Source organism: Chinchilla lanigera, unplaced genomic scaffold (assembly GCF_000276665.1).
Source record: "Chinchilla lanigera isolate Chin_1 unplaced genomic scaffold, ChiLan1.0 scaffold00110, whole genome shotgun sequence".
Taxonomy (NCBI): Eukaryota; Metazoa; Chordata; class Mammalia; order Rodentia; family Chinchillidae; genus Chinchilla; species Chinchilla lanigera.
The window spans coordinates 4,377,800-4,401,336 of record NW_004955511.1 but is presented as its reverse complement, the minus strand read 5'-3'; the positions used below and the strand labels follow the sequence as shown (position 1 = coordinate 4,401,336).

The 23,537-nt window shown below is 42.5% G+C and overlaps 2 protein-coding genes across 5 annotated transcripts in view; both read right to left on the bottom strand.

Moving 5' to 3' along the window:
- Nucleotides 1-539: 539 nt before the first annotated feature.
- On the bottom strand, nt 540-23,443 carry Ms4a2 (membrane-spanning 4-domains, subfamily A, member 2). Of its 4 annotated transcripts, XM_013506513.1 has the most exons (9): nt 23,299-23,443; nt 18,193-18,294; nt 8,623-8,870; nt 7,649-7,772; nt 7,034-7,168; nt 5,083-5,139; nt 4,204-4,392; nt 3,754-3,852; nt 540-2,980 (listed from the first exon to the last, which is right to left on the bottom strand). In XM_013506513.1, the coding sequence occupies exons 3-9, from the start codon at nt 8,688-8,690 to the stop codon at nt 2,885-2,887; spliced, it is 768 nt and encodes a 255-aa protein (XP_013361967.1). In that variant the 5' UTR covers nt 8,691-8,870; nt 18,193-18,294; nt 23,299-23,443; the 3' UTR covers nt 540-2,884. The 4 variants fall into 4 exon arrangements, with proteins under 4 accessions (XP_013361967.1, XP_013361968.1, XP_005408132.1 ...); XM_013506514.1 differs by lacking the exon at nt 23,299-23,443 and having other exon boundaries at nt 18,273-18,323; XM_005408075.2 differs by lacking the exons at nt 18,193-18,294; nt 23,299-23,443 and adding an exon at nt 8,890-9,425 and having other exon boundaries at nt 8,623-8,809.
- The window catches only part of Oosp2 (oocyte secreted protein 2), a 23,956-nt gene continuing 14,969 nt past the window's right edge, over nt 14,551-23,537 (bottom strand). The window contains exons 5-6 of the mRNA XM_005408274.2: nt 20,719-20,856; nt 14,551-14,610 (exon numbers count right to left, since the gene is read on the bottom strand). Of these exons, the coding sequence (XP_005408331.2) occupies nt 14,551-14,610; nt 20,719-20,856 (198 nt within the window). The remainder of the gene's footprint in view (nt 14,611-20,718; nt 20,857-23,537) is intronic.

Here is a 23,537-nt window from a genome sequence, read left to right as displayed (position 1 = left end):
TTCTACTTTTAGTTTATTGAGGAAGCTCCACACTGATTTCCATAGTGGTTGTACTAGTTTACATTCTCAACAGTAGTGTAGGATTCCTTTCTTCTCTTATTGTTTTCTTATAAATTCCCTTAACTGACCCCTTCTAATATATCTTTGTCGTCTATCTGTCTCTCTATCTGTCTATCTCCCCTTATTCATCCTGTCTGTCTGGAAAGCCCTTATGAATGTAGGTCTACAAAGAGACCTTTCTTTCTCAACTTTAAATAGCAGAGCAAATACATTAGGGTTAGGACTAAATATTAGAAGTACCTTATAGCCAAGTTTCCTTTCAACTTTAGCACCACTGATTTATTAGAAAGGGATGGCTGGTGATTGTCTCCACAATCTGTTTTCTGTCTCAAGTTGGTTATAGGTTGTGCTCTTGAGAAGGTGTTCATAAAGAGGACTGAGGAAACATCATAGTGCTTGGCATCATTTAATTGATTCTTGATCCTCTATTATCCTTGGTCAGTCTCTCAATATCATATGCAAATACAAACACAAACAAGAAAAGTTGCAAATGTCCGATTTATTGTACAAATATTAGTAGTTGAGGACATACAAGGAGATCACACGCACTCTGACAATCACACTTCTTTATGGGCTGGAGCGGCTAGACAGCAAGAAATGAAGGTTGGATAAATAGATGGCCTATTCAGTGGCTTTGTGAAGAAGATGACCTTTAAGTTGAAAGTTAGAAAGATAATTTGGGACAACAAAAGTCTGAAAGCTTTCAGCACTGCAGGAGGCTAAGGCAGAAGATCACAAGTTCAAGCCTAGCCTGGGTAACTTAGCAGCTTAGTGAGACCCCCCACCTCAAAATGAAGAATACAGAGGGCTGAGGTTGTAGCTCAGAATAAAGGCCCTGGGTTCAGTTTCTGGTAACAAAAAAGAAAAAAAAATTGTGAAAAGCATGCCAGTGGTGTTCTGTGTATGCCAGGGGAAGGTGAAAATGACAGCGAGGTGACTGATGTCCCCAAAATGTCTCAGCTTCCACAGCACTTTTCTACTTAAGCTAAAGACATGAACAGTAGTTCTTGTCTTAAATATAAAAACAACTGCCACAAAATCATTTCTCTTGGCTTAACTTTTCCTTATCACCTTCTACACACAATCCTCTATCTTTCTGCCCACAATCACCCCCACCTCTCTCTCTCTCAAACGCTCTTTGAGAATGTTTTGTTCATCTACCCGTGACAAGAGCCAGTGAAGTCCACCTTGGCCTTGTTTGTGTTCATCCCTCTTGCTGTTTTCCCACTGTCTACAGAGAGGACTCTGTCCTACCTGCACCCACTTTCACACCTCTCAGTGTTGTTTTCTTTTCACTCAGCTTTTCTCCACATTGGGCTTCCTGCTCTCCACTGTCTTGCAGTGTACTTTTCTGACTAATTCTTGTGTCTTCTAGATCTTACCTTTATTTTTTCCCTCTGATTGTAGGCATGTGAAGCTTAACCTGGCTTTACTTCTCTCTCAAAAGAATTCTCTCCGAGTGTTAACTTGCTTCCCTAAATTTTAAAATTTCTACCAGTGTGTGTTTATTAGATATATTAAATATAGTCATCGTGGGGAGCTGGTTCAGATACACATCATCTTTGACCCTTTTTACTTCACTTATGCTCTTCCACCCACTCCCACTGCCTGGTCCCATGTAATAGCGATGTCCCTTATCATGACTGGGAGCCTCTGCCATCAAGAGGTGTCAGGACTGGAACTCTGTGCTGAGCGCCAACTTCATTTCCTCTTCTCATAATGAACATCTAAACCTGAGCTTATCTAGTTCTAGCTGAACTCTTCCATTACTCATGTCTCTGAATGTCCACCATTTCTCCAACACTACTGATGGATCTCCTTGGACCTTAGACTCAAACACTTTGTATTAGTCAAAAACTTAGCTGTCTAACTTTGTTCTGTAATTTTAACCTGTTAATAATTTTATGCACCTTTTAGATATGGTCATTTCTCTGCATTCCCATGGAATTCATTGCCTCTAGAGTTGTCATTAATTTATCTTTTAGGTCTAAATAACATCTCATTAAATGAACTCTGCATTTACAGTTTCTCTGCTTTCACCTTTTCATTTCATTAGATACTGAGTAGCTTCATAAAACCCCCATCATCTATTTACCAACCTGAAAATGCTATTGAAAAATACTGCATCAGTGAAAGCCCTTTAGGTTGGGCAATCTAAAGATTTTTATAAAACTTTGTGTCTCCACCAAAAATATATTGTTATTGGGAGATGTATGTGTTTGCACATAGAAAAACATGCATCCTGTAAGTTACATATATGTGGAGTGTGGGTGCATGTGCAGGGTGTAGGTATCATACCCACCGCAGCTCTGGGAACTCTGAAAACAACTGAGAAGCAGGATTTATCAAACAGTAAGAGTTCAGCTCAGCCCTCAGCCTCCTTGTCTTCCCTACTCACACAGTTACAGACATGCGGGAAAACTCGTTGACTCCGTGTTGACTTCCCAGAGGGCTGTGTGTGAGATCAGAACAGAAAACAAGAGAAAGGGATGTGTCACATCTACAAATGAGGAAACGGGACACACGGGTGATCAGAAGCAGTGAAGCAGGGAAGGGTGAAGGAGAGGACAAAACACGAGTGAAGGTGTGCACTGTCCACACACCAGCTCCCCAGGAGAAATGCGGTCATTGTGTACCACAAACATGGACTAACAAAAATAATTAAAAAAAAAAAAAAGCAAACAAAATATTGATATGCAGAGGAGAAATCTAATGCAAAGTTGATAGATTGCATAGAGAACGGACATTGTCCCAGTAGCGTCATAAGCGGATTTTGGCTTTTAGACCCTTTTCTTTGACTCAGAGTGTCCTGGGCACACAGTCCTTATGAATCCACTTGAGGTGTTTCCCCTTTGTCTTCCAACTCACTGTAAATTGGTGAATAAATGTTTAATTCTTCATAAAGACGATCATCTGGAAGCTGGAGAGAAAAGATCACTCTGCATCAATCACCAAGCATTTTCCATTTCTGGAAGACTTGTTCAAGAGGTGCATCTCCTTTTCCTTCTGTTCTGACACCCCCACACTTGAATTATCCCTTCCATTTTCAGAAAACCAAGCCAGATGGACTGGTCAACTAGATCCAAAAGAAACCAGGCCAGGTGACAACAGGGCGGTGAGATTATTCTGTGCCTGAACTTTGGTGCATCTGCTGTCTTATTCATCTCTGGAGAAAAGTGGTCAACAGGGTGGACATGAAATGTGTCAGGAAAGTGGACAGAGGCCATGTGCTTCATCTGTTAGGTTGGAGTGTGTGTCCTGCATGCCCTGATGATTCTCAGCAAAGATACAATGGGTGGGTGAAGTGAGTAGAAATTCAGTTTTACTCATAAATTACAAAGTAATGAAAACTTGAAGATTTGGAGCAACAGAAAGGAAAGACAAGAAAAAGAAGAGAGATAGGAACAATCATAAGAAGCTCCCCTTGAGCAAAAACTAAGGCCAGAGCTTAGCACGCTCTAAGGCATCCACAAATTCTAAAGGTATAAAGACTCTTTTTCCTGACCCTCAAGAGGGTGTGCTCTAAGATTTTTGCTACTTCTGAGCATAAATTATGAAAGCCAAACTCAGGAAACAGAGAAAAATGTTTTCTAGGAAAAAAATAATCCCCAGGAAACCCAGACCACACTTGTAACAGATGGAGCTCAAGTTGTCTGGCTGCTGTCCAGCGCCGCACGCCGGGCCCCTGCTCACCTTCTTCCCCTTGCATTCTTCGCCGATCCCATAGATCGTGAGCGACACTGCCGCACAAAATCCCAGGATGGTGAGAAACAGCATCATGGCCACAATTTCCTGTTGGACAAAAACCAGCGAGAGTCAGGAAGACAGTCATGTGACAGGTGTCCCCAAAGTTCCTTCCTTCACACCAGTTCCTGCTTTCATCACCCTGACCCACACCGGATCAGTGGTTATGAAGTGACACGGACAAAGTGACGTGGGGAAACCAGTCCATGGTTTCTGAGACCATCAGGTGGAGGAATCTGTCCAGTAACAGGAGAGGGAGCAGTCGGTGTCCCCCTAAATAGACAGCATGGACCGACAGAATGTTACACTGTGAGACAGAGGTCCCAAAAGATGGAACTGTGCTCACAGAAAAGAAAAAGAGGGACCCAAAGCTTTAGCCTTTCCACGAGAAATACATACGATAATAAATGAAGCCACAAGGCAGTCGTCAGCCTCGTCGAGTCTGTCACAATTCCTGACGTAAGTTGAGCTGTAGCTGAGGTTGAGGGCCAGGATGATGATGCCAACGGCCGCACCTACGCTGCTGAGGGTGTTCACCCCCAGCCTGCCCCTCGCCTGGTGAGACAAGAGCACCTGCCTGGGCTGCGCCTGCGGGCACATCCCGGAGTCTGCTCTGCATTCAGTGAGGACAACACCGGGGCCGGGGAGGGAGCTCAGTGGCAGAGCTTGTGCTTAGCTTGTACCCCGGCAACAGACAAACAAACAAATAAAACAACGGGCACACGCAGGGCTACTCTTAAATAGTCTCCTTTACTGGAAGCTATCTGATCATGTGACTGCTTCGGTACAACCGCACTGCCTGTGTGGGAACATTCTAGAACTAGTGTTAACACGAGTGTAAACATAGCATGTTCCTCTTCGATGAGAAAAAATAAAGACTAGGAAGCAGGGAGACAGGCCTTGGCGAATGGGAGGGAGATGTAGAGGTGGAACTGGGCAGGGAAGGGAGGAAGAAAGGAAAGAATTCAGACATGTCGTGCGTGGGTACCAACTCCCCATGATGAATGATGTCATCATATACGCAAACTTATGCCAGAGAAAATTTTTAAATACTGGTTTCAAAGTAGTTAAACTTCACTGTGTATATTAAATGATGCGATGTGTGTTTCTATCGATTCTATCCAAGTATGGTTGCCTAAAACAGCTTCCAACACAACATACATTTGAAACACGTGCATGTCCACACTATCATATCCAGGATGTGGACACATCTCCCTCAAGTTCCTAAAGCTCCATTCTTTTACCACCCTGAGGACAAACAGACAGGATGTGACTCACCAGATACATCGCCTTTCCCCTCTCAGATAGAACTGACAGAACTCCAGAGACAACGAACTGTCCAAAGAGAAGGGAAAGAACGAATTCAGTCTCTGCTGAATTCTCTGGAGCCCAAAATTCTTCACATTTTCCTGGTTCCGAGTGAGGCTGACTTTGAGAGCCCATGGGTGAGGGGCTGGTAATGTCTGATGCACAACTTTGTTTAAATATTATGCTCATCTTATTGTCATTATTTGTTCGTATGTGCATCTTGTGTTACACTGTCAACTCCGCCAGGCAAGAACTATGTACCTTTGTCTCCAGACATATATCCTATAATCATATACTGATTACAAAAATGTACACAAGGAAAGACTTGGGGAAATATGAATCAATAGCACAAATCCAAAGCAATCTCTGTAATATCCAGCTTGTATATGGGTTGAAAGACACATCATGCTAAATATTGGGAATTAAAAGGGCAGTGGAGAGAGATTTCAAAGAAAACCTGACAGAGGTTCAAGAAGAGGCTTCAGTGAGTGATCTGAATACTGAGTATTTAGCAGCGTGAGATACTGATGTGATACAGAATTAAAATGTATCCTTAGGACAAAATACTGATACAAAAAACAACGTAGATGATTGCATGATAATTATATGGCGTGAAAGGAGACAGTAAGGAGAAAGAACATGCTATACAATTCCATTTCTACAAAGCCCTAGAAAATGCAAATTCAGCTACAGCCACAGGAAGGAAACCAGAGATTGATTGAGGGTGGGGGTCACAGTGAAGCAGGGAGGAGTTCAAAAGAAGCACAAGAAATTTTTGGAATGAAAGATAAGCTCATTATATTGATGTGTTGATATTTGTATATGTAGGCACATACGAGGCAAAAAACCATCAAATTATTCACCTTCCACATTTTCAACGTATTGAATGTCAGCTATTCCTCAATAAAGCTATACGTGCACCCTTGTCATCTCGGCTGGCCACTGAGTTTCCAGAGAGCGAAATGATTAAAGGGACTCCAATGAGAACAACTCAAGAGTGTTCTCATGTTTATAGCAACACAACTCATGACAGCTAAATCTTGGAAGGCACCTGTATGTTCATCAACAAATGAATGGATAAAGAAAATGTGGTATTTACATGGTGGAGTACTACTCTGCTGTCAAGAAGGGTAAACTTGAGTTATTTGTAGGAAAATGGATGCAGTTTGAGACCATAATGTTAACTGAGAAAAAACATCAAGCACACAAGCTTAAAAATTCCATGGTTTCTTTAATATGAGAAACCCAAGCTACAAAGAGCGAAATAAAAACAGATGACAGGAAGTAGGGAAGATAAATCTTTCTTAAATGGGAAGGGGACTGACGGGGGGAGGAAGGGGTAGAGGGATGAAACAAGGAATTAAGATGTGTTACGCACGTGTAGCTACTCCCCACGAGGAACGAGAGCTTCGTGTGCTGCACAGACCGAGTAATAAGAGAGAGCCCTAGGACATAGCAAACGTTCTTCTCCTCCTCCCCTTAGCAATTTCTTCCCCAACTTTTCATAAACATAACTTTTTAAAATTTTTTTAAATTGACCGACAAAACTATATGAATTGCTCACATAGCAATGTTATAGTTATTCATGAGTAGTGAGGGGTACTTTCCTAGAACTGGCTTCTGGAAGTTTGTGCTCCACTTCTGTTAGCTAAGCGTCCCTTAGGAAAACCATCTATTTGTCTGCAGTTTCTCATCTAATAAAAGTATGTTAAATGTGTAACCCATAGTTGACTATAAGAGGCCTTTTTTGTTGTTATTAATGACCACCTATGTGAAAATGTGTTTTATAAAATGAAAACATATATATCATGCATATATGTAAATAATTCTGTTGTCTTAATACTAGAGATAAATGATTGGTTAAGCCCAAGTAAAATAAAATCTATGCTCCATGTTATTTCAAAAACAATTATATACTCACAAGTACTGCCCCCCAGAACGGGTAGCCTGCCTTGAATGATGAAAATCCTCCTTCATCAAATTTGGAAATATCAAGTATAGAGTAGACAATTATTCCAAAACAAAGGCATAACAAACCAATCAAAATTTGTGTGACCTACAGAAAAACACATTTTTATGAAGTTAGAAGCTATTTTGCCCAGATGGATTGATTTCCTTATTACTGAGACTAAATATTCTTTTAGTGTCTTAGGCTCTCCCAGGAAGTGCTCTGGATACAGTAATTCCCTGGCTGCTGTAAGGACTGACTACAAGCATGACTTATTGCATGCATGGCCAATATATGTGCCAGATTCCTTTATTTATGTAGTCCTGGTACATCAGTAATTATTCTTCCCATCTTAAAGACTAAGAATCTGTCGCTCTTATTTGCCATTCCTGATGCAACAATTTCCAGTGTTCATGAGAAAATTCCTCCCCCTTTCTCAACATGACCCAACTAGGATCAACTCCTCAACTGCCCAGAGTATGGAGGTTTCATTTCTCACAAACCTCTGGGAGAAAACCATTGCTATAATCAAACACTTTTTCCTAGAGGCAACCCTCACACTACTGAGGCTGGAAGAGATGCACTCACCCCCAGGAATTCCAGCTCTTTCTTCAAAAGCGAGGACCATGTCTGCCGTGCTGGGGCTGAGGCTGACTTCTCCGGTGGAGCATTCTCTTGAGGAGATACCTCCAGGAGTTCGATTTCAGGTACACTGTGAAATGTAACAGAAACTTAGCCCAAAGGAAACACTGTAACTTGCCATGAAAGATTCTGCCTGACAGAAAGGAGGTTGCATTGTTTGTTTGTTTGTTTGTTTGTTTGTTTTTCAACACAGTCCTATAGGTGAAATCCCCACTGTACTGCCTGAAACACCAAGGCTCAAAGGATTGCAGTGGATGAATAATATGTGAACACTAAGTGATTTGATGGAACAGAACACTTCAAAAATCGTGCTGAGTAGTCTTATTTTTATACAAGGTTACTGTCAAGTGTTTTCCAATTAATCCCCACTGGCAAATAGAACTGAAGATGATCAGATATGTTTACTTGTGCATTTCATAGTCTTTCTCATATAGAAACGTATCAGACAATATTTCATCAAGGACACACACAAAGTCCTATGTATCAAAGACACTGAAGGACTGGCTTTGAGGTTACAGATGGGTCTGTATTTCTATTTTCATCTTCAAGAGCAAGGTTGCACCGCTTGAGCCTCACAAAGCTCAGTCGGGAAGGAAGTCCTTCTGTAAGGTTCCTGTTCTCTGGGATATGTCAGACACAGAGGGACATGCTATATGGGTAACACAGACTCCGACTTCACACCCAAAATATGAGCCCCTAGTGTTAGAAAACCCATTACTACCAGTTTACAAGCAGAGTGAAAATCCTTCTCCCCACCAGTGAGAAAAAATCTCTTGGAAAGCACAGCATTTTAGCCGATGCATGAATTAAACTGGGTGAGTCCATGCACAAATCCATGAATTGGCACCTGTCGTTCCAGCCCTGTGACTTCCTCTGGCCTGAAAAATGATGGAGAAAAGTAAATAGCAGCCTGTGCTTACCCAGCTTGCTCTTGTGGATTTGGGAGTGCAAGATCGGCTCTGCTCCTATCCTGCGTGTCCATGGCCATGAAGAAAGCTGTCCGGAATGAAGAGTGCTGTTTTGTTGAGAGCCGGTGGACTTCCTCTCCCAGCGTGTTCTCGGTAGGCAGTTGAAATGGCTGGGCTCATGACACAGATGATTATCTTCCTGCGTGCACCATTTGTCTGATAAGTCTCCCTCCCCAAAATGAGCGATCGAGTTCTTCTTCCTAGGGTGAATTTACATACCTGAGAAGTCTCCTGAATAGAGACAGTACAGAATGAGGAAAGTGGAGACTCCTGGAGTGTAATGCTGTCTGAGACCAGCAGCAAAGGCTGCACTTGTGTTTCCTAAGAAGGAAACATTTCAAGAGGAGTTAAAGAGGTAAAAGAGAACTGCGGAAGACAAAGGGGTGTGCCTCTCGTGCCGTGATTTCTCTACTTGTGTCCCAGCTCTGCCGTTTCTGGGTCGGACGTGCTCTGGTTCCCCTTTTGAAAAGCCTGTCCTCTTTGTTGAAGGCTCCCTCGACTTGATGCACAGGCTCAGGGCTGAGACACAATTTGTGCGCCTGTGTTAATCTCTGAATCTCTAGATCTGTCTCTGCCCTCACTGTCGTCTTTCTCTTCTGTCGTTTGCACGCCCTTTGCATGACTGTCCGTGGCAGACGGTCTTGCACACGGGACAGGCAGAGTTCTGACTGCCAGGAGCCACGCTTGGGAGAGAGCAGAAGCGAAGAAGCCTTCACACTGAGCTCTCCATCATCAGCTGAAATATTAGCCTCGTCCTCTGCTCCTTAGATCTCTAAGCGGGTAAGAACAGGGCTATGGACACACTGAGGTCCAGGAACTTGATTAAAATCCCTCGAGCAAATCTAAATAGCATGAGACTGAGCAATATGCCTTGATTAGCTCATTTAAACACATTTCCTCATTCTAGTTTCACCGGAGGAAAATGAGTAAGGGGGATTCCCTGAAGGTTTGTATTGATTACATTTCAGTTTCATTGTAAACATAACCGTGAAGGACTCCTGAACAGACTGGTAGACACTGTGCAGTGTACCCTAATCACCTGATCACACGGTATCCTGCTCACTGCACCATACCCTAATCCATCCCCCACCGTCGTTCCTCCTTGGGCACAGCCCTTGACAAGCAAAGTTTCTTCCATCAGTTAGTTATGTCCTGGTTTCATTTCCCGAAATACAAGTGCAGCTGGCTGTCAGATCCCACATGAACAATTGTTTTCTCAAAATGAATGTTCAATTTACTTTACATATGGATTTGCATGGTATAAGTTATACTGTTTCAAGGTGTTTTCTGAGATGTAATAAAATTTCTCAAGGAAAACCAACAACATACTGACATATCATTTACAAAACATTTTACCAAGCCATGTGCCATCCTACCACTGTGTCTTCAGGAATTAGGGAACCTAACCGATACACCATTTGAATTAAGACATAAATGTTATTTACTTATAGACCCATCCAGCAGGGAGTTCATAGCCATGCCAGGTACTGTGCTTATCACTGAGCAAGTGTACATGAGGGCCTCTAGCCCACAACCCAGCAGAGTAGATCACAAGTAAATGGTATATTACCCCACAGGTCAGAGAGTGGAGGCTGTCAGAACATAGAGGTGTAACGGTCCTTTCTGACAAGGGACACGTAGAGTTCAGGACAAGAATCCCCAGTGAAGGTCATATTTGAGCCCAGACTTAAAATGATATTCTCAGGAATTTTGGTGAAATTACCCACATCTGCTGGGAAAGGTCCAAAGTAACGGTTCTTTGTGGTGTTTCCTAGGAGCATGTAGTAGTTCATTATGGGCAACAAAAACTCAGAAGTCAGATTCAAGATGTGCACAGAAACAAGCTGAGGATGGCATTTGCTGATTGGATAGGATGCCATTTCCTGAGAATTTTTACCAGAGCCTGAAAAACGCAAAGTGGACACAGAGAGGCACTGATGACCTCCCGAGTGTTTCTTTTTCATAGAAGTTTTCCCCAGAATCTCCATCTCGGGACCTTTCTGGGCTGTTTGTTCTCACTTACAGCCACATTAGTTCATCTTTCCCACCAGTGAATATTGAAAAAGATGACAAAATGACATTTTTTGGTTAGAGCAAAATTATCAAGATGAGTTTTAACCATGCTTCTGCCTGGACGGAAGAGATAGCGGAGCTAGCATCTCCACTACCTCATCGTTCCTCCTTGGTCACAGCCCTGGAACACGCCTGCCACTCCTTCTCATCCCTGGCTTCCCCTTTAGCAGCCAGAGTTCTTAAATCAGTTATTTATATCCTAGTTTTATTTCCCCAAATTCAGGGCAGTTTGTTTTCAGATCCCACATGAACAACTGTGCTCTCAAACTGGATGCTCAATTTACTTAGAATAAAAACGTATGAGTTTGCATGTCACAAATCATATTGTCTCTTAAGGGGTATTTTCTGATATTCCCAAAGGAATCACAGCCTCTGTCCCTTATCCTCTTCCCTGCCTTCAGTGTTCTATCTCCCTACTCCACATCTTCTTTCCTGTCTATCACTCTCATTTCTACATCCCAGAGCCAAGTCTGGCTTAAGTAAACAAGATTAAGAGACTGAGAGAGCCTGAGAGTGACGTCATTTTCCATTATCCCATGGGAACTAACATCACAAAATGAAAGCTAAACAAAGGTGTTGATGAAAAAAGATGATAGGTTTACTGGCTGTCGAGTCAGCTTTGTCATCAGTGAGACACAACCTGCACTTGAGTTTACAGGAGGAAAGTTTTGAACCGGCTCACAGTTTCAGGAGGTTCAATTCATGGGCAGCAGGCTCCAAGGCAGAAGGGTTCATTCAGGTGCCCAGAAGCACAGCAGGGGAAGAGGATCAGCAAGAGGACAAGGGACCAGACAAGGTCACATCTCCATGACCCACCCAGAGTTACCTAGAGTGGGTTTCACTGATCTGTCCAGTATTCCTTAATCTCATGAAAGTGACACATCGGGATTAGCAGTCACACAGGTACTGAAAGACATAGGGTTGTGTGCACACTTGAAGGAAAACACTTTGTCTGTTCACTTATGTGAGTTCAGAAATGTAAAGAGCAAGATGTAGACTGTCCTGTCACTTCAGATCCCCTTAGACTCTCCTTATAGTTGGAGTTTATCTGCTGTTGCAGGCTATGAGCAACTTAACTACCAAAGAAAGGTCCAGTTCGTGCTGGTTCTTATCTCCTCATCTATCTCCTCATATACCCCATCTACCATCCATGATGACACTTTTCACAAGGACAACAGAAAGCATGTATCATGTATTTGTTCACTTGGGACCAGGAATATATGCTTAATGGGATGAGAATTATGAAGCACTCAGCATCACAGGCAGAGTGTAGGCCTGAGGTATCCTAACCTATGATGGGCTCAGGCCTTCAGGTGTATCCCTTTCAGGTTAAATCCACCAAAATCTCTAGGCTAGATTGAACGCAGGTGAGGCAATCAATGTACCCTACAGGCTGTTAATGTGTGTTAATCAAAGTCTGTTAGCAGATGCCTTTTGGAAAAATGCAAATGAACAATAATATGTCCAATTATTATCCAATAGAAGAAAAGAATTAGAATTAGATAATAAGAACTGAGAGCACAGGTGTTAACATAGATCCCCTCTCTTCTCGCGAAAGCTGTACACATCCACCCTTTGCATGGTTCACTGCATCAGACTCCAAGCTTCCCTCTGCTTACTCCTTCCATTTCACCCCACGTTGCAACCACAACACTCTTTCTCAATTTCAAATATACACGTGGTCCATCCCTGTTTACCCAGGGGAGTGTTAGTGACCACCAGCTCTCCAGGATCAGAAGGTGAGTGGCAGAAATGTGATGTGTGGCTTCTGCTAACCAGTGTGTGTAAATGCTTTCACCACAGCCAATGTCAGTCACCCCAGTGAGGATGGTTGGTGCATCCTGAACACCGAAAGGGGATCTCTATTAGCACCTGTGCTCTCAGTTTTTATTATCTAACTCTACTTCTTTCCTTCTATTGGGTTATAATGGAATATTATTCAATTATATTCCATAAGAATATTATTCATTCTATCAGATACTAAAGCCACTGTTACTTCTTCTCTCTTTTACATTTTTTATGAACCTTTGGAGGAGGACAAAGGGTGGCCTTGCTCTCAAAATCACAAACTTAACTAAGCCACCATCTGTGGGTTGGGGAACATGAGCATCCCACAGGCTGATGGAAATAAAAATCACTGGGGCTCGCACTTTCCACTTCAAACAGAGGGAAACTGTCTCAGTGATGACTTTTTGACATTTTTTGGAATGCTGATTTCAGCAGAAGTGAAGAAGCATTTTCTCTGTGCTGGAAGACATCTGATTCACCTCTCCTCCCACAAAATGGTTGGAAGTTGAGTTTCATGGAGTCTACATTAAACAGGGATTATACCTCCTTCCTCCCCTAAAGTTCATAAGGTAATGGAGTAGCAGGGAAAGCAGAAAGAGAACCGATTTCTAAGAACACCAGCATAGTCATCAGAGAACTCACAAATGCAGGAATGACAAAGGAGTTATTCATTCAACGATGTCCAGTACACACAAACTGGATTTATAGTTAGGACAATAAAGATCGAGTCAGATGCCAAAATTCCTAGACTGCGGCTGCTGATAGAAGGTCTGAGATTTTTCAGCTCATGTACTCCTGAGCCCTTGGATGAAGCTCCATCTTCTTGGAGCTGTGAGACTGAGAATTCATGCTCTCTGAATTACTTTCCTTCAGGGGGGACTTCTCACTCCACAGCATGGGGAGGTGAGGAAACTTCCTGGAAAATAAAGCATCAGCCTCCAATCACAGGGACCTCATGTCCCTCTTTTCCCATTCTTTCCCGTTACCACAATGATCACCCAGAGTCACATTCACTCACTGACCACCGTCACCCTGGACACTGCGTAGGGAGTGTGTGCACACTCCTCACCACAAACACCACAGGAAAGTTCAAACATTGCTCTCATTTCAGAACTGAGATACCCAAAATCTAGAACCTAAAAGTGTGATTTTTTCCCCTGAGTCATACAGCTAGAAAGTGACAATTTACAAGAAAATAATTAAAATTCAGTCAAGGCTGCATAAAATGAATAATCTTATATATAGTGGTACCTCGGTTCAAGGACTTAATTCCTTCCATGATTCTGGGGAAGATGCTGGTTGCAGAGTGTGTGAGTGGAAGTAAAATTTTGCCCAACACTTCTGTTTGCGAGCTGAAACGTTTGTGAACTGAGGTATGAGTGCACCCAGTACGTTTTTCATTTGAATTCTGCGCCTGCCTTCTTTCTGCCTGTACACTGATATAACCTCTACCTCCAGGAGCCCCACAACCATTATGCCATGGAAATTTCTTTCTCATTCTGACAGTCAGAAACAACTTCAAACCCTAGAGAGAAGTTTGCAGACCACACAACTTAGCAAGTACACCCACCTCTCTTGCCTCAGAGCACTTTGCTTTGCACCACAAGGCTGAAACAGAAATGTTTATGCCCAGTTCCAGCAAGGCGAGGATCAGCATGAGAGACACGAGGCCCTAAGGAATACAGTGCCTCAATCAAACAGTCGAAACATCCAGAGGGGGGGAAAAAATAGCAAGAACCCAGCACACAATCTCTCCCTCCAGCAGAGTGGAACAAAATGAACCATAAAATGGATTTAAAACACAGAACACACAAATTCTGAGAAAGGGATGCAATCTCAGCCTAAAAGCATGGAAATATTTTTCCCTGGAAAGAGAGATGTGTTATTTGTATTCTAACCCATGTGAATTAGTTATAGAAAGAAAAACACAGAAACAAAATTCTGTCAATATCACTAAAATCTCTTAACTGAACAGTAGTAGTAAATTTGGGAGAGTTCAGAAAATGGAAAAGGTAACCCCTACTGCATTTCCTCAAGGGCGCTTCCTAGGGCTTCAGGCACGTCCATCATCCCTAGAACCTAAAACACAAAGCTGCTGTGAACGCAGTGTAAAAACGCTGCCGCTGCACCAGTAGAACTTCTATCATCAGCGATGCCCCTGGAAGAAATACCAATACAGAATTTCTCTGGGGGGGAAATGCCACCGAGTCCACACAAACATCAGGCTCCTAAATATAAAGCATAACGGTAAGCGAAGTACGTTAGACAGAGAGGGTTAAGTACTACGTGGTTTCTCTTCCCTCAGAAACCCCAACTATAAATAGTGTAAAAGAAAACTAAAAGAGAGACGGTAGAAAACAGAGAGGCGGCCTCTGTGGAGGTGGGGAGCGGACATGGGATGGCAGGGAGAAGAGCGTGGGCCAGAATCAGGGAAGAAAGATGTCCCGGATGTGATGCGTCTATGTGCCAAGCCCCTCAAATGCGTGCAACCATTTATCGCAAACATGCGCTAAGGAAACCTAAAACAACAAACCTACAAAATCAAAATATAACAAAACACATGCAGACGCAGGTGTTCGTGAACACGGCAAAAACCAGGGGGTTTACAAACAAGTAAATAATTCGTAGACCATGAGGTGAAATGGATAAACATGAAGGAAAATATTAACTTCTAAGTTGCCCTCACAAGAGGTAAGATACTAAACACAGACAAAATAATACAATATGTGGGAAGGCTATTAAAGAGCTTCCCCCGTTCTGAAATACTATTTGCACTGAGAGGGGAAGTCATTCAAAACTTAGTCCTTGAACATTCCAGGCTGCAGGGAAAGTTCTCCCCAGTTGTTTTGTTGAACAAATATTCATGTAATAATTTTTTTTTTAATTTAAACACTGGGAAGTATTACAATGGTAACAAGAGTTATAATAATATGGTATATAAGAGCTGTTTCCATTGCCTATCAAATATTAACTTATTTCTTATAACAACCCTATCATGTAGGCAATATATATTAATGATTTCATTTGAAAGTTGAGACCATTATAACCCAGACACATTACTGAGTTTGTCCTCAGGTTCAAATCAAAGTAGAATGGTACATGATATATTGTCTTTCTGTACATTTTAAATTGTTTGAAATAATTAACAATTAAACTTGGTTTTTTAAAAGGTATATTTGATGCTGTGCCCAGGTAAATGCATGACTCCGGTGCCTTCGAAGGCTGACAGTCCTTGAGTGACAGGCTATTAATTGCTAAATGCACTGAGAGAAAAACAATCCCAGCTACTGCAGTGGTAGCACTGGCAGTGTTCATCCTCAAACTGTTTTGCATCTAAGAGAGAAGAATTTTCCATTGATACATGTGGCACATCCTTTATCCCTTGGCAACAATTTATTTAAACAAATATCTCCAAAATGCTGTTTATTCATACAACATTCTACAGCAAGGCAAACATCTATGAAGAAAGACCTCCTACCATCCAGGGAGCTTATAGTCTAGCAAAACAAAAAACCAAAAACCACATTTAACAGGTAAATTATACAGTATTTTTAGAAGTACTTTGGGTAAAAAAAAAAATGGTGTAGAGAGCCTGGAATTCCAAAGGAACAACCAGAAGTTTAGGATATTAAATAGAAACAATGTATGGGGAAAGGAATAAAGGACTGTTTGCCCAGATGCCCACTGGAGAATGGCCCTGTGATCAGGGAAACACTCAATTCCGAGCCCTGATCCCTTAGTGTCCCCAGGAAACAAGAGACAAAGTGGTCAGAAGACAAGACTAGGAAATGACAGAAAACCACCAGAGCACCACATCATGTATAAGCTTGTAGGTCCTGAAAAGGAATTTGGTTCTAACTCTGAGAACAGTGTAAAGCTACTGGAGGATTTTGAGTAAAAGCGTGGTACTTACATTTATAGTATATAGAGGTCACTCTGCCTCAGCTGGGATAGTAAAGAGGTTCCCAAGATGGAAACAGTGATACCAGTGAAGTCAGTAATAAGTCCAGTTAGGAGACATGACGGCGGGTTGGATGGAGTGCCATCAGCAGAAAAATGAGAGTCTAATGTGGAGAAGCTTGAAGGTAGAGCCAACAGGGCCAGAGATATAGCTCAGTGGCATAAGTGCCTGCCTGACAAGCACAAGGTCCTGAGTTCGATTCCCAGTACCAAAAAAATAAAAAATAAAAAGGAAGGTAGAGCCAACAGAAATTGGTGATCAGTTGGATTCAGCATTGTGAAAGGAGACCCAGCGATATTCTGGGGTTTGGGGTCCAAGAATCTGGAAAGCTGGAGTACCTGCCCACTGACATGGGAAGACTGTGCACAGAGAAGCTTTGAGGAGGAAGATTAAGTGATGAGTTTGGGGCCTTTTAGATCCAAGAGGAAGCAAGTAGACATGCCAACTGGATGCTCTGGAGCGATACCATGACTGGAAATATGACTTCAGGACTGTTGGCACAGAGATGCTATGCAAAGCCGTGCGAATGCATGCGATCAGCAGGAGTGGCTTAAATGGGGAAGAGTGGGTGGCAAAGAGTTGAGCACCAGGGTACCCTGACAGTGAAGGTCAGAGAAGAAAAGAAGCAAAGAAAGGAGATTGCCAGGGAGGAACCAGATGGAAGAAGGAGCCCCAGCCAAAGGAGGGGAGCTGGAAGCAAAGTGAAGCAGGGTGGGAGGGAAACGCGGGGAGCAGCTGTGGTGGGCGCTCCCTGGAGGATGAGGAGGGGCTGGAACAGGAAAGTTCAGGGGGACACCATGTGAACACAAGATAGGGCCTGAGGACTTGTTCAGTGAATGACTAAAGAAAATTTTCTGCTTTCAGTTGCAGAACCAGTGGTGGGAGATCCTACCCTGGGTATAATCAGAATTCATTAAACTCAGAAACACACAAAAATCAAAAGGTTCTTTTCTGTACTTCTGATTCATCAAGGGTTTAGAGTGTACATGTTCACAGTCTCTGATTTTCTAATGACCAAATAGCTGAACATTTTAAGAAAAGAAAAGTGATTTTCATGGGCATTAGTGAGAGTGTAAATCAGGACAACCACTATGGAAATCAGTGTGGAGATTCCTCAAAAAACTAAAACTAGAAATTCCATTTGGCCCAGCTACTTCCATTCTAGGTATCTTCCTGAAAGAATTAAATACCTGATATTCCAATGATCCATACACACCCATTTAGAGCAGCCCAACTCCTAGCGGAATCTTTGAAGAACCCTCTTTGTCTATCAACAGATGAATGAATAGACAAAATGTGGGATTTACACACAATGGAGTACTATTGTGCCATAAAGAAGGATAAACTGGAGATATTTGTAGGAAATGGATGCAACTTGAGACCGTAATGTTAAGTGAAATAAATCAGACGCACAAGCTTAGATATCACATGGTTTTTCTTATATGAGATACCCAAAGTATAAATAAAGAGCAAAATAAGAGACAGATAATAGGAAACAGCAAGATAGATCTTTCTCAAATGGGAAGTGGATCAAGAACAGAGGGTAGGAGGAGGAGAGGGAAAGGATAAAAAAAAGGAACTAAGGTGAGTTATGTACATGTGCCAACTCCACACAAGGATGAAACATTGTGTTTCACACATGGGTAAAATAAAAGTTTCAAAATGAAATAAATGAGAGTCGGTGTCTTCGCTGGACTCACCATCCTCTACTCTCCTGCTGTTCATGGATAACTTCTCTGTATTCCTCTGGTCATGAAGAAGGGGAAGAACTGCTACTCACCGGGTCTTTGTGGGTTTTCTCCCTGCAGCAACAGACAAGGAGCCTGAGCCAATAATCTGAAATGGGAAGTAGATGAGAAATGCTGAGTCACAACTATTTTCTTCTTGGGCCTCCTTTGGTGAGCAGGTATCCAGCAATAGTTATATAAACCTCTTCTTTATTTCAAGCCCTCAGAGCACAAAATTACCCTCGAGGCTGCTCGTTGTTTTATATGACTAAAATTTTAAAGTAGCTTAAATTTTAAGTAATGTATAATCTTTTTATTTTTTGTGTGTCTGGCTTTTAACAGGTTCGTATAAGTATGAATACTTAAAAATCATATATACAGTCAGTTAAGTATAGGCAATTAAAGTAATATGACCATAGCTATGCTTATTCTTATACTAAATGTAAGTACATAATAATTATTCACATGTATAAGAGTATAGATAACTCTCATATTCTCATCCAAGCCTCATGTAAGGGTTTGTGCTACTGAACTTGATGTTCCAAAATATTTCACGAATCTAAGTGTCTCTATCAATGCACCCTCCGATTTTTAAATTATTACTTTATACACTATTATTTCCATGACTCTGCATTTTGGTAAATTGAATCTTTTATATTTATCATTTTCTTAAGAACCTTTATTCTGCTTTTTAAGTCATAATCTCACAACCCCGTACCAAGCCCCTCCTGAAGAGACCGCTAACAGTGTGAAAGAAAACCCTTGCTACATGGTATCCCTCCTCCGGCCTCTGGTCAAGCATGCAGGAGACTTTGAATTCTGCTTCTGGGGGTGAGAAGGGTGACCCGGGAGGCCCGGTCCCTGTGTCAGAGCACACACTCAGAACTCTAGGCCTGCCTTTGTCACTTCGTCACCTTGGACCAACCAGTAAGCACCCTCTTGCCTGCTTCTTTGTCTGTGTAATGGAGACGCAGATATCCCCTTGTTCATATTACCTACCTGACAGTGGGTCTAAAATGAAATAATGCCTAAAACACACTTAGCTATCTACCAGGCATACAGAAAGAATTCCAATTATTGATAGCACGCATTTTCCCATTTAATTTCAGAGTACCAAAGAGAAGATGCTCATTCTGCTTGTCAGCGGACAAGGAGACCGAAGGGGAAGGCTCACGTATTTTTGCAGATCTCACGGTACCATTAGTAAGGGTATGTAGGAGAGAGACAAGTGAACAGCAAGGACTGGCTCACACCAGCCCTGCCCGCTGTGTGGCAAGGGAGGCAGGGGTGAGGCTGTGGCAGTCTCACAGGACCTGAGGGTGGCGTGGACCTCAGAGGCAGGAAGAAGCTTCTACCCTAGGAATCAGCCGTCAGATTTGAGTCTTGGTGCTCATGATGCTAAATTGAGCAAAACTCTGGCCTTCTGACCATGGCTCTTTCTTTGGACAAACAGATGTCACTTTCTGAGCAATGGATTCTGTCCCTACAGAACAACTGGAATGCTTCCTCCCGCTCCTTTCAAAGACATGGGTGAAAATTCTCCATTCAGGAGAAATTGTCAGGATTTATTACACAGAGCCAAGGTATATCTTAGACCTTCTTTCAAACAACTAGAGCTTCACTCTTCCATAAAATGATCATATTGCTTAAAAATTTCAGAAATGTTGAATACAAATTTCAGATTGTACCTGAAGTACAGTATATGATTTTATGTCAAGCTATGATATCTGGTTTGGGTCAAGAAATTTTAGCCAAATTAAAGGAGTTTCCTTTTAAAGGAGAGCTGAAGATCAGAGATTTTGGGAAAAAAATATATAAATAAATGAAAGCCCAAGGCTTACGATAAATGTTTTGTTGCTCATTTGCCAGTCACTATTTTCAAATAAATATTCCCATCTTACATCTAGGGTAGCATCTTTGTTTTCAGTGTTCAGTTCATAGCTCAAAGGTCTAGCATCAGAAAAAACAACAAATAATATCGAAAGTAATGGCTGATTAAAAATAATTTCTATTGCCAACTTTAAAAATTGAATCATCAGACAAGGGGTAAATGACACAGCTGAGTGAATAAGTTTTAAAGATCACCTTGCTCCAAATCCTACTTCCCCTGGTTACATTTTGACCAAGATAAGGAGAGTGAGTCTTCCGATGTTCAGACAATACACACACAGAAGACAGATGTATGAACATCTCCTCTCCAAGGCAGGATGCTGAGCTGCACCACAAGGCAGTTCAATAACACTCATTTTCCATTCAATATTTTAGCATACCAAATTTAAGATATAGCCGTTAAATGAATATGTAGGACTTAATGTTCATTAGCAAATATGACTTCTTTCAATCAGAAAAAGTTTTTTTCTTGCTTGTGTCAAAAAAAAATATAAATCAAAACAACAACATGTCCCTGTCCACTTCCACCAACAACACTGTCACAAGCAGCATATTTCTAGCAGTGGGATCTGAGGAACCATCTACGGTGAGGGGACTGGGAATACTCACAAACACAGAGCCCCGGAAGGGGTAGCCGGCGTAAAAGGTGAAGAAAAAGTCGTGGCTGAAGAGATGGGACAAGTACCCCAGGGAACCTAGGAAAACACCCAGAGCCAGGATCACTGCTACAGTCATGACCTGGGTGGCCTGTGAGAAGGAGAAAAATACAGAGCATCGGGCTGGAGAGATAGCTCAGTGGCACAGTGCCTGCCTTGCAAACATAAGGTCCTGAGTTCGATTCCCAGTACCAAAAAAAAAAAAAAAACACAGAGCATCACTGCTTACCATGGCTAAAATGTCAGCTAAAACTAACTGGGCGAGAGCTTCTCAGAGGTGGCTTTGCTGCACACTTATCCCACCCCTTCCGGCAGTGCCTCTTCCTTGTTATCTCTCCTCCCATTTCTTTTTTTTTTTTTAATTTTAAAAATAAAAGGAGGAAAACATTAACAGACAGACAGCCTTTTACAAAATAGAAAAAGAACAGTACAGACAATACAGAGTTACAAACAAAGTGGTAGGAAATTAACAATGCTTGTTGTATTACATATTGATATCTTCAAAGTGGTTTCTCATGAAAACAGATATCCCCCTTCTGGGTATTTTCCCAGAAGATGTAAAAACGTCATATCACAGTGATATATGTGCACCTATGTTCATAGCAGCACAATTTGTAATTGCTAAACTGTGGAAGCAACCCAAATGTCCATCCACCGAGGATTGGATAAGAAAATTGTGGTCCTTTTATTATAATGGAATATTACTCAGCTGTAAAGAAAGATAAACTCGAGGCTTTTATAGGTAAATGGTCACAACTAGAGACCATACTCCTCCCATTTCTATTAATTCCTGCAGACCCTTCGGAAAGGAAGTGTTATAGTCAGGGTTTGCAAGGAAATACATTTAATATGGGACACATAATTTATAGGATTATTTTATAATATTCATCCAAAAAGTCCAATGCAGAAAAGTGCAAGAGATCTGTTCACACACATTAGAGACCCAAAGAATCCAGCTGAGGGCCTGGATCCCACGGCAATATCTTTACACAAGTCCTGCGGAAGACCCAGAGCTCATGGCAATGTCCTGCGTGAGTCCAGCTGGAGGCCTAGAGCCCACAACGTCTGATGCGAGTCTGTGTCAAGGATCTGCAGTGGAAAGACCCACCTGAGGATTGTTGCCAACAGCATAAAAGAAGAACCAGAGGGGAAGATGGTGCTGCTGATTCTCCTGGAGAAGCTTATCATGCTGGCTTTCTTGATATGAACTCAGCTGCTCTCATCATCAGAGGAGCTCAGGACCTCTTGCCACTGAGGATGGCTGCGGTTCTCTTCAGGAGACTCTGTCCTTACCTTGAGCGTCACTTCCTGGCTCCAGGGCATATCCCTCAGCTGCTGGCACAGATCCTTCATCCCCCTGGTGCAGACTTCCTAGCTTCCACTGACCTTTGGGCCTTCCCACTGCAGATCCTTGACACAGACTTGCATCAGACGTTCTGGGCTCTAGGCCTCCAGCTGGACTCATGCAGGTCATTGCCGTGGATCCAGGCCCTCAGCTGGATTCTTTGGGTCTTTAGCGTATGCACAGATCTCCCACACTCTTTTGCACTTGACTCTTTGGGTGAAGATTACAAAATAATCCTAGAAATTATATGTCCTGTATTAAACCTATTCCCTTGTAAACCCTGACTGCAACAGGAGACAGGAAAAGTGTAAAGAAAATGAGTTTGTCATGAAAAGTTCAGATATCTCCCCAGCACATTTGGGGACCATAAGACAGTGAAGGCACACGGATAGTCAGCCTTTCCCTAGGCCAAATTTCTGAATTTAAAATATAGCATATGAGCTTCAGAGACCTCAGCCTCCCTAAATGGGTGGTTCAGAGGCATCTAGGAAGAAGGAGGGGCTTTGGGATCTATTCCACAAGGTCTGATAGACTATTTTGAAGGCAGGGAGCAAATAGGACTTCAAAGTAGGGTAAGTCTGGTGCTCGGGCCAAGCAGATAACAAACTCTGGATTGGAATGGAAGGGGTCTGAGTCTGGAATCCGTGGGCAAACAGGACTGGGAGGTGAGCACCTGACAGGACGCAAGCGGCAGCTGCACTTTGGGGTGATGAAAGGGGAGAGAAAACAAACAGTTACCCAAGGTGTCTGCCACCAGAATCACTTTAAAAGAAATACGAATGATTCATCAAAGGAACAAGCCCGGCACTTCCTGAATAAGGAAGCAGAATGTAGGAGGCCTGGGAGGGTCACGGTGAGGAGAGATGCGTCTGTCTGGCAGTGCTGCTCTGTCCGCTGGGCGGCCAGCCCTGCTGTCTGTGTCTGCGTTTCTCTGCTATAATGAGCATTTATTTTAGACTTCAAACTTGCACACGTACGAGTTCCACCTGCATGTCGGCCAAGCACCCAGTAGCTGGTGACGTTTCTCCCATGATAGAAAGCCTGTCCCTCTCTCAGTCCCCCCAGCCTTTTTTTCATCCCTGGCTTAGTGAATCACTCAGAACTTCCTCTTTCTGGGCACGCACAAGGTTTTCTGCACACTATTTATGTTTCCTGTTAAACCAATTTTGTTACCTAAGAGTGACTTACCCCAAGAGCCTGTATTACTCCCATCTGATGATGCTGTGATCCATCCCGGGCTGGTAAACAGAACTGTTAATCCTCTCTGGTCTTGCCGGGCTGCCAGGGCTGCCACCTGGGGCAGCTGTCCCCACATTTCCACTGTGAACCTCTTGGGAAGCCATTTGGGGTTATTTATAGCTGACCTGGAAATGAAAACCAAAGGCCTGGTTGTTTCCCTTTTACCCAAGCTACTAATAGAGTTCAGG